Genomic DNA, 12098 nt, shown 5'->3' with positions numbered 1-12098 from the left:
CTGCAAGTAAATAAGCTGCGTGATTACTTCAATGTTCGCGTGTCGCGTAAAAAAGTGAAAATGTGAACGATGTTACGGGATATAGTATAAACGGGAGATAAAAAAAAAGTATATAGAAGGAGGGTAAGAAAAATCAATCGACAGTTTCACTTCGCACCGCTCATCGGAGCCTTAACACGATCATTCTCTCTCACCTGTAATTCATCTATGATCCATGCGTGCATATATGTATATCTATGTACATCATCACGAAACATTACACGTAGGCGAGCGTGTGCACGACGCACGCACATGTAGAAAACCACCGATATATATACATATATTACCATGCATATACGTGGCCGCGAGTACGTGCACATACAAACACATTATTGTACACCGGAACATGAAGAAAAGATATCTTTAACTAACTTTCTATGTGTCTATCTGTTTGAACTTTCTTCTCTTCGTCCTCTACTTCTACTTAGGTGAAGACTTCTCGTATGCAAGTAAGTCTAATATAGAGCGGGTGTATAATCAATATTTATGTACATAATATGTATGCATACGTTGCCGCGAGAATCTTTATAATGATAAGGCATAGATGATAATACAGTAGCCTGTAGATGGTCACTGGATGTATCGTAATGTCTCGTTGTATTTTACGTGTTCGATTCGTATGTTTATATGTTTATTGGTACCTCTAATATATTTCTATATTATTAGTCAAATATTATTTTTCAATTTGCCTGATCTATCTTTTGAAGCATTGAGAATTTTATAAAGAAAGATCCTTGCCTTTTTAAAGATGAAGTATCTCAGAACGATATTAGTTAATAATATATATATTAATGGGAAAAACTCTTTAGAACATGAAATGAATTTTAGTACTTTAAAATTATCATCATGTACTACTATAATCTCATATCACTATAGTCACGTATCATATACGTGTGTAATTGATACAACACAAAAATTACTGTAGTCAATCTCATATTAATCCCTTTTTTCTAAAAAATAAATTAAAAAAGGTCAAACAAACATTACAACTGCTTTTCTCAAGTAATCCAATCTTTTCTAAGAATTACAAAATTCAACATATACATTTCAAATGATATCGTTAATAAATATTCTAGTAATTGATATCACAGTAAATGATAAAAAGAAAGAAAGAAGAAAGTACTAGACTCGAAAAATAAAGGATTTTTCTCTATTATTGTACAATAAATATTTTATACTTCATATTCCATGTGTCTTATACCAATAAACATCGAAATTTAAGAATCAATTAAATGCTGTAAAATGATCTACGCCATGACAAGAGTATAAAGTGACCTTTTACACGCGCTACAGTTTCCCCCCCTCGGACAAGTTAAGCTTATGTTAGGAGCTTAACGACGCCAATGGCAAAAGAAAAGTGCTCACAAGATAAAGAGCTGCATTCGATTCGCGAATAGTTTTGCAAACGACGAGTTTCACATTAGTTCTACACCACCGACGATATCTCCCCTTTTGTAACTCTGCTTTGACACGGTAGAAATCTAACAATATTTTCGAATACTCTCACGAATTTCCCAATCTATCGCACGAATTTATATCTATCAAAGACTGCACTTGCAATATCGAGTAAATATTCACATTGTAAGAAGTTATTACTGCATGTCTACGTAATCATAGAATGGTAGAATAGAATATATAGTTTATCAGAGGTAAAGATAATATTTTTATTTTTCTACTATAATCAGTTAACAAAAAAAAAATCGTTTCCTTTATTTTATATAGAAAATTAATTTCTCTGTATTTCTTCGATTTTCATTCTTTACCTCTGTGAATTTTAGCATGAAATCAGTATTGTCTGTGCACAGTGCTTCCAAGTTTTATTACGAGAACGTGTATATAGTTCGCCACTACTTTAGGCTACATTTGTACAACGCGGAGGAGATTTACGATGTACAGATTGTTTTTTGTCCTGTTTTAATATCGTGCACAATTGAATAGTGTCTCCTTTACTTCTGGACTCGTCCGCGTTGCAACGAGCAGCAATCTTCAAAACAGAAGATTTCAAAGTAATATCTCGACTAGATTACTTACAATTGTTTAATTAGAATAAGCTCTGTTCCAGTCAGGGATAATAGAAACGTTATTCTGTTTCCAAAATGTAGACTGGCTACGTAAGTCTTTATTTCTTCACAAATTATATTCTTTTACAATTTCTTTGCATATAATTTGTTTCCTAGGCCAACTGTATAATTGGACTAATATTATTAGTGAAATTTTATTTGCTACTATTAATCACAAGTTACAAGTTACTAGTAAATAAATTCTTTATTTGTCAATAAGTTTGTTACAGTTTTATAAATAAATTTTACGAATGAAAATTTTGTTGATTTTGTTTATAATTGTAAACATCTTAAAAAGAAATCCACGGCTAAGACTTGCAAATTGTTAATCCACTAGTATTATTAGTTAATAAACTATTGTGTAAATAGATGGTATATACATATAATACCTGGTACATACATGTGTTACACGTTAGAAAGAATGTGCTCGTTTAAAAAATGTTTGCTTTCGATTCTTCACGCAAGCACGTAGCGAAAAGATAGAGAATTACATTACAAATAGTTCAATCTGTATGTACCTTGATATAATGTTAAGGCTTACTTCCCGACCTCTTCTGTCAGTCTAACATGGATACAGAATAATTGTTAATATTTTCCTTTTATTCAAACACTGACGCATGTATTTTGAAATATTCGAATAATATCGTATGGAAAAATGATTTCAATAATATACAGAATAATATTCTGTATAATCAACGTTATACAGTTGATATATAGCTACTATTGTAATTGTATAATTACAATAGTAGCAAGATTAATTTTATTAATGTACAAAAACTCAAATAACAATCAAATGTTATTTTCTTGATAAATGAGAAAATTAAAGAAATTGATTAAAAATTATCATACAACGACACCCTCTTCATGAATGGAAAATTAAGAAGAATCAATTAGAAAATATAATCTAAAGCTCTTCTCTTGTGGAATGAACAATTTGTAAAAATCGATAAATGGCTGCAACGGAGCTAAAGTTTAATTAACCGAAGCGCAAGCATAGGAATGGCCAGTGGTAGCGATAGTGTAGCGAACTAGGCCTTAGGTAATTAGGGTAGCTAACATATGTAGTGGTTTGTTACAGACGACCACCATCCTCCCCCCACATTCACTCCGCCAGAACTGCCCAAGATGGTTCACGTAAGAGGTACAGTTACACCTCAAATCAAAACCGTGCTACAATTTTTGCAAGCTGCCCTTCTTAATTTTGATGAACCACATGATTATACGGGTATACTGTAATAAATCGCTTTCAGTCTCTTGGACGAAGGAACTCGAAGAGCTGCTTCACGAAAGAAAGTGCTTCGCTCTCTCGATTAACACTTTTTTTTAACAACTATCTGCACTCGGTTTTCTAATGTTCTTTCTTGTTTTCTGTTTATTACTTGATTTTTCTTTTCTATGCATCATGACGAATACGCTTCATCGACTGATTTTTTATTTTTTTCTAGGGATTCAACATGATGACATTTTCGACTGATTTTGTTTTTCTAACAGTGCCGGGTTTCAAATATTTTTAGATCTGGACTGGAATGATTGTTTAAAAACTGTCGATACATGCTTAAAATAGATACGAAGTTACAGGTAGCAAATGAGAAATAAATAATAATGTGTAATAGAGTAATAATTTGAATTATAACTTTCAAACCAGGAAGGTATGCTTTTATCACTGATTTTTCGCAATCTTCGGTTATGATATTTTTATCAAATTTATGATTGATAGTAACGATATATTTAATATTTATTAGTTTATTGATTTATAAAGACCACCTGTTGGTATAATATCGCAAATAAACGAAGTATTTGCAATAGCAAAGTTAAATAAATTGCAAACCAGAAGGATATGTAGTATGAAAAGTATATTTATATTATAAAGTTATATGAACCGTCAACTCCATAAATTGGAAAATAAAGAATACTGATAATGTTATAAATTTCTCAAATGTTCTCAAATTTATTGTATTATTAATTGAATTTCATTCAAAAGATAATGATCATATTAAACAATTGTTTCCAGTTACTGCATCAAGAAAGAACAAAAATATTTTTCGAAACTTTTATATAAAAACTAATGATAACAATGAGATTTCAATAGTACCTACATGAGAAATTTCAATTGAAAAAACTCCAGCACTGTTTGTAAATATATATGGAATATGTATCTAAAAGCGCGCTACTAATATTTTCATTTCGATTTTGGAGAAAGTAGAGAGGAATGTAAATCTATAAAATGAATCAAATTATATTTTTGAAATTGAAACATTGATGGAATCACGATCTCGTTATTTACTACTTTCTCCGGTTTCGATGAGTGCATGCAGCTACAGTAGATACGTTATAGTTTGCATCTTATGTTATCAGTTTTATTAATTTCCTACAAACGTAGTACAGTCAACTTTTTTGTAGTTTAACTTCAGTTCTCACCATGCAATCATATTAGACGACACATAATCTTTTTTTTCCGTTTCTTTCGTTTTTTGTTTTAATGTTTTCTACAAAAACCACTGTGATTTATTATAAAAACGTACGATCATCATAGAGTTTCATAGTTACTAGACTCTAGCATCGGTTATGTTTCGTTTTAATTTGGTTCTACTGATTAATTATAGTTTCGAAGCAACATCGATTTATAGACAAAACACAATGATTAATTTATTTGAAGTTTCAGCCATAGGAAATATTATAATTATCATATACATTTTATATATAATTAGTTATATATCTCGAGTGCAAAGTAATTATTTATAATTTCAAATAATTTCGAGTAATATGAGTCACTTAATTTATTTGAAATTTTTATCACAGGAAATGTTATAATTTAGCGTCGTATACATTTCGGTATACAGAATTGGTTATTTAACTTGAGTGCTAACTAACTAATAATTCGAGGTAATAAAATATTGATAAATAGCTTGAGCCATTTATATTTAAGAATTGACTCGGACTATTCGATAACGTAATAGTGCAGGAAAGAAAGTCAATCCGAAAGCTTGATAACCTTATCCGCGACAAACACACCTTTCCATCTAATTTGTGCAAAATATGCAAAACATTCGCTGGTGTTCGTCTGCGTAAGTAGTGAAGCAGGAATTTAAAGATATCAGCGTTTCTCACTCTTTAACTTTCTTGCAAAACTAAACACTATACGTATGATAGAAACCAATTATTCAGCGAGGAAAAGAATATAAAAGAATTTACAACACGTAAATTTCGTGGATAGTTTGAGAAATGCTGTTTGAATTCAGAAATTTTGAGTGATATTCGATCTTTACGATGGAATTTTCTGTGTTCTATGTAGATTATATTATTTGGTTTAGGATGCTTAGAAATACTTTTTCGATATTTCTTCTTTGATATGTGTGACTCGCATATGTCCTCAGTATATACTATAGTTTATTGTCATTTACATATTATGCGTTTTATTTGTGTAATTTTTAATATCAAGTGTAAAATGAACAAATTGATAGTTGTAGAAAGCACGGTAGATAAACAGACACAGTATAATTTCTTATTTATTTTTTATGGTAATATTAGACACAGCACAATTTTTTCATATTTTTGATCGTTTCATTTTTTAAATTTATTAAATATAGGTGGTGTTTCACACTCGATTAACAAGACAAATGCTAATTTTTTTTTTTTCTTGACTTATGCAAATGGCGCGTGCCACGATGGCTAGAAATTGCTTGCGTTCGTGAATGTTTCTTGGTTTTCATCGATACGTCAGATTTTCTTTTAAGGAGGTTCTCGTTACAAAATTTTAGCACGCGAGTTCTTCTTTTTTATTCAGAAGAAAAATGTGTTCTGTATTCAGAAATGAATCAATTGATATTTTAATAATAGATCCTTTAATGCATGAATATTGTTAACTGTAAAAGTTACTTATTTTAAGAGTGGTAGTAAATCAATAACATAATGTTAATATTATTATGATTGTCACATTTTTGAGATTTAAGAAATTTTATCACCAAATAAGTGGAAAATAAATATTCATAAATGTTTTAACTGTATTTTATGATTTATCAATAATAACATCAACCGCCAATTTATTTGAAAAGTGACTTAGAAAAATAATAAAAATACAGGAATAATTTTTATAATTTTAAATAAATAAGGGAATTTTATTATCAAATGATTATTCTTAAACTATTATTTTCAAAGGATAATATTCGTCAACTTTTCTTTAATATGATGCAACTTCTACAGTATTAGCGTAACTTTAATAGAGCAAGAATGTTTTTTTCATTTGCCAATATAATAGTATATGTGTAATTGACATATTCTTGAAAACCATAAGTACTTTGTCAGTCCATAGCAATTCTAGTTATTCAAAATTGAAAAGATGGCACGTACGGAAAATTTCGGACGAAGTACGCGTGTAAGTAAGCATGAGGCTATAGGCTCTTGTCGATAAAAAGTAAAGTGCGTTATAACAAACGAAGTTAGGCCACGATCAGCGTGGCACTGAGTAATTTGTCTTAATCATTGTTGCTTTGTCTATTAGCTACGTTAAAAAATATAAATTTATACAGAATTTAATTCTAATTTACGAATTTTAGGTGAGATCAGTCGCGACCGAGACGATCCAAACGGTAATTACAAACGAACATCTATATCCATTAGAAATATAATATTATATAACTACAGTGTCGGCTAAAAATATTAGAACATCTATGTACTTATCGTACTTACGTTGAAAAAGTTCAATACATTTTACGCTATTTAATATATTTTATATAGTTTTGAAAAGAATTTCTTACGTTGGAAAGCAACTATTTGATAAATCTATTTGATAAATTTTACATTATAAGCAGGAAAAGAACAGATTTATAATAAAATAATTAGAAAATGAAAGTAGCGTTTTCAGTTTCTATCAAATGTCCAAACAGTTTTGTTCGCACAAAGTAGGTGTTTTAATAATCGTGGCCAGTATTATACATAATAATTAATAAAAATATAAATACTGCTCATATATACACGTGCGTATAATATTATATTATCGTGTTACAGCGATGAGAAATCACCGGAATTCCGTCGGGATGACCATGATGAATTCAACAAAGCAGGTGAATAAGGTGAAACCGAATGTGAATCGAGCGACGAATGACAGTTTATCCAGTCCAAATCAACCGTACAATCAGAGGTATTCGTTTTAATTTAAATCTAATCCTCTCTTTAATGTGTACAACATGGACGTGCATCGTCCTTGCATTCGCTCTTCATTGTTCGCATTTTTTTATCACTTGCCATAAATATTTCATTACACATTAACAAACAGCGTGCGAATTTCACTACTGAGAATTAATTACACGTTAACTATTGAACTCATTGATCGAAAAGAAAAAGAATGTTGCTGGAATTTTATTTTCAAATTTTATTTCACCGCAAAATTATCTTGTGTTTATTTATTTTACGTTAAAAAGTAATTCTTGTGCACTCAAAGTTTAATTAGACGTGGTCACTATATATACATACAAGCACAATTATATAAAGTGTGTTTTAATATATTCGGTTGTTATATAGTAACGAAGTATGTGTACACAATTACAGCAGCAGTTCGTGGTGAATTTTTCCTGGTGACTTCTCTGTCTGCATCTAAGCACTCTCATTATTGTACGAACTTTACGGTTGATCCTGTTTCTCCTCTATTTGCACGAGTAGAACGACTCGACCTTTTATTTCCACACAATTTTCTTAAGCTGTATACAATGGGTTATTCAAACTGTACATCGTTTAGTTCATTCTTAATACGTAAGTCGAACAAAATTCATCGTTGCATATACATCGTAAGATGTTTGTTTTTAATCGCTAACAAAATCACATACATATTGCAATACCATCATGAAATCATTTTAAATCATGTACTTTGAATAACCTAATGGAACGTCGAAGCAATTACTCGAAACGATTCATCTCACAAAATATAAGAACACTACTCTGTTAAAAGAATCTTCGATGGAATAATTTATCTTTACAGAGTGCACTACGCTGTCTGACACAGTATTCTTTCAACGATATATTTGCATCTATTTTCCTTTAATCAGCATGTTTTTAAAAGTTATCCAACATAGGTGACGATAAATATTCTATTATTACTATTCTCGGTAGAGAACTTCCATGCGATCCAGAATCATCTTCATAAATTCAAGTGATCTTGCAACAGGTTACATATTGTACGATCAGTTTTGTTCATTATTTAGTTTCCTGCGATTAATTTTATCGAAACAGTATATTCTGAAACTGTTCTGCGGTTCCAGAACGGAACTTTTCTGCAGGAATTGCTATCAATAAAAGGCGCTGTACAACGTAAATTCATTAAAAATAGACATTCCCTGTTTTCCCTTTATCCCTCTAGCAACACGCAAAAGTTCGTGATGGCTACGAACTAGCAGTATATTGGGTCCATGTATCGTAACAAACTGTGACATGCAGAATTAGAGGTATAACTTTTACAGTTGGTGGAAGACATCCTTTTAATTGATGATCTATTTCCTAGCGTACGTAGCTCGAAAAATAAAATGAGGACAAAGCCAATATAGTACCGTTTTAGCAGAGTTTTTTGTTGTAATGAGATTATGTATTTCTTTGTAATTAATTTTTAATTTAATTAATATCGTAATACCGTAACAACTTCCGTCACTCAAATTGTTGCTTATACCAAAGAAAGCTGAGGATAATAGATTTATTTAGAGATATCTCTGCGAAGTCTAATATTCCTCGTGCTAAAAAGTAAATAATTATTGTTAGAGTTACACGATGTAATACTCAGGTATAATATTTTCTTTTCCATTTATTTCCTCTCTTTTATTCGATGGCTCACGAAAGTATTATATCGCATGTTAACAAGTTGATAGCAGCCCATGAAATATAAATTCTTCCTTTTCCTACGCGATATCCAATGACCAGCTTTTACCTGTTATGGTAGGACCGCTGTCTGTGCTTTTATAATTTTGTATATGTACAGCTGAAACGTGAGAAATCCCTATATGATGAAATCCGCTTGTTTGCACCACACTTATTGTGTTGATCATTGTTTAGAACGAGGACAACGAATTTATCCCAGTATTTATTTTTTTCCCATGAATAGACTGCAATTATATCCATTCTTCACATTTGTTTGATCAATATAGAATAGATGTCAAACTTTATCAAAGCAGATACTTCCTATAGAGGAAGCTACATAATTCTTACATTTATATATTTTTCATTTTTTAATGTTACTGATCCAGAAATGAATCATTTTATCGTACATTACGTTTTAAAGAAAAAAAGAAAAGATGAAAAGAAATCAAATATTCGAAATTGTCAAATTTCATAGCCAATCATGAAAAATCATTATGTATTGTCATTGTTATTTATAAATGAACTTCTTCATTCTTGTTTCCTTATTGTTATGATTTAACGTTATTCGATGGCGAACGAAGAAAAGAGCGTCTACAAATCGACGAATCCAACGTTTCAAATGCCTTCTGATTCCAGATCGCAAGAGGAGTCCGCATACCCTGGCTACCATCTCGCCTACGAAGTCAAAAAGCTCATGTACGCTTCTTTTGTTACGTTAACTGTCACGTTGAGCGCGCTGTTCTTTCTTCTACACTATACGTTTGATTGAATATATTTGCAATATAGAAATCTGCTTGCCAAGATTGCATGCGAATGCTTATGTTGCAGCGTATTCCGATCATTTTCCTCTTCTAATTATCTTCTTTATGTAAAAATTAAATTTTTCTTTGACGATCAGAACCTTCTCCAAGCTTTCTCTTCCATGTGATTTCGTAGTTACTTTTGCTTTGTTTATTTCGCTTTATTCTCTGCTACATTTTCACTCTTTACCAATAAACTATCAATTAAATTGCTACAGGCATGAAAAATATCTGCCATTATAATGAATTTCATGAATTAATCTGCATGAGTATATGAACACTTACAGCAAACTGAAACTTTTGTTTCATCTTAAAAAATGGCAACGAGTCCGAAGAAATTGTGTTATAAACGATCCAATTTACAATTTTAAAGCATAATCGATTCAGCGAGTATAATTACATTTTCGTGTAACTTAACTTCGCTAATTTCTTTTAATTAATTACTAAAGACAGACATTTATTTATATCCAGTAATCCGTAGTAACTTGCAATGAAATTTTAACACAGCCCATTTTATAAACTAGTCCAGAGTATCTTGAGAGTATTTTAAGGTTGAATGTGTCTAATTTTTCGTTCGTTGTCGGTTATGATGTAATTAATGTACTTACTAATTCTATTATATCACGCATGATTATCTGGCAATTTGTATACTAGATACAGGAAGGCATTTATTTGCGACGTAAGATATTGCAATAATCGAAATAGTTTTGCTGTTTAAGATACACACGCTCATTAACTGTCATGATATTTCGCGATCTCTGAATGAGAATTTTTCGTTAAATAAGAAAATATATATATGAAACAACTACTTTAGAGATAACAGTTGGCAATTAATGAGTTAATTTGTTAGGCGAAACATAGTAAAATAATTAAGGAAAACAAAGGATAAGTAGTTATATAACTATACTGCTTACTTAAGCTATAGTTTCAACTAGTATTCATTCGCTTGAGTATTTCAGGACTACTAGCTTTAATAGGATAGAATAGAATACAGCTAAAGAGCTGAAGTAAAGCTAAAAACACAAAAAATTAGTCATGAAAGATGTTATTACATCTACTTGCGCGTATTATATAAATCTAGTATTTTACTAGTATTTATTTTGTTATTTAATCGAGTAAAAGTGAACAGCGATTTCTGTATAGTAAAAGTGAAAATTATATTTTTAGGCCGACGAGCAGAGCCTCGGGCGGTACGAACGTGAATAACAACGGTGGTCTTCAAGTCGGAATAGCTGACGATCAGGCGAAGGACTTCGATTTCGAAAAGACCGAAATGAAGTACGATTCAACGGGTATGTTCCATTGGAGTCCATCCCGTAACCTCGAAGACTGCATACTGGATCGTAATCAGGCGGCGATGACAGTTCTAAATGGACATGTTGTTGTTTGCCTATTCGCCGATCCCGATTCGCCTCTCATCGGACTGAGAAACCTTGTCATGCCATTACGAGCTTCCAATTTTCATTACCACGAGCTTAAACACGTAGTAATAGTTGGGTCTGTGGATTACATCCGCCGCGAGTGGAAGATGTTGCAGAATCTACCAAAGATTTCGGTGTTAAACGTAAGAAATCTTTCATAATTATTCAATTTCTTTTTTGATTATTACTAACTATTAATTACTTTTTTATTATTATAATATAAATCTTCTTCAATTACTCAATTTCTTTCTTTTGCTATACTATAACACGAATCTTCTCCGATTATTTAGATTGTTTTTTATTATACTTTAAATAAATATATCTGCATAGTTTATTTGCATTTTGTTTGTGTCACTTTGAAAATAAAAATTTTCCGCTTTACTGGAATTTATGAATTTACGAAGTTTTGTATGTTTACAACATATAGACTCAAATATACGATTGTAATTATTTATCCTGTTTATTTATTTATTGCATAAATTTATCCTGTATATTCATTCTATTTACTATAATTTATGTAAGGCGAATTCATGTTATAACCTAATATAAGATCAAACGTTTCGAACTAATATAATTCTTTTTAACAACAATATATTATAAAAGAAGAAAGAAGTGTCAGAATTTAAGAATGAGCATTTGCAATGTAATTACGTGTACTGTGGTAGGGTTCACCATTAAGCAGAGCAGATCTGCGTGCCGTTAACGTGAATCTGTGCGACATGTGTTGTATCCTGTCGGCTAAAGTGCCTAGCAACGATGACCCCACCCTCGCCGACAAGGAAGCCATCCTCGCGTCCCTTAATATCAAAGCTATGACATTCGACGACACCATTGGAGTGCTCAGCCAAGGTTCGTAATATCCTCTCAATATAAAGCTCGTGTTTTAATGAACTTTCGAGTTGAACGACTGCCTATATCCTATCCTGTACATTTTATTAAAT

The 12098-nt window shown here is 31.1% G+C and overlaps 1 protein-coding gene across 50 annotated transcripts in view; it reads left to right on the top strand.

The window, feature by feature from the left end:
- The window catches only part of LOC126920473 (calcium-activated potassium channel slowpoke), a 107684-nt gene that overhangs the window by 87726 nt on the left and 7860 nt on the right, over positions 1–12098 (top strand). For 26 of the 50 annotated variants that reach the window (XM_050730877.1, XM_050730876.1, XM_050730874.1 and 23 more), the window contains 7 exons: positions 468–488; positions 3178–3240; positions 6653–6685; positions 7104–7236; positions 9573–9632; positions 10904–11300; positions 11823–12006. In XM_050730877.1, the coding sequence (XP_050586834.1) occupies positions 468–488; positions 3178–3240; positions 6653–6685; positions 7104–7236; positions 9573–9632; positions 10904–11300; positions 11823–12006 (891 nt within the window). The remainder of the gene's footprint in view (positions 1–467; positions 489–3177; positions 3241–6652; positions 6686–7103; positions 7237–9572; positions 9633–10903; positions 11301–11822; positions 12007–12098) is intronic. The other 24 variants (XM_050730913.1, XM_050730906.1, XM_050730888.1 and 21 more) reach the window with 6 other exon arrangements.

The sequence above is a fragment of the Bombus affinis genome, chromosome 9, assembly GCF_024516045.1.
Source record: "Bombus affinis isolate iyBomAffi1 chromosome 9, iyBomAffi1.2, whole genome shotgun sequence".
In the NCBI taxonomy this organism is placed as follows: Eukaryota; Metazoa; Arthropoda; class Insecta; order Hymenoptera; family Apidae; genus Bombus; species Bombus affinis.
The sequence above is the reverse complement of the archived record's forward strand: the minus strand, read 5'-3'. Positions and strand labels throughout refer to the sequence as shown.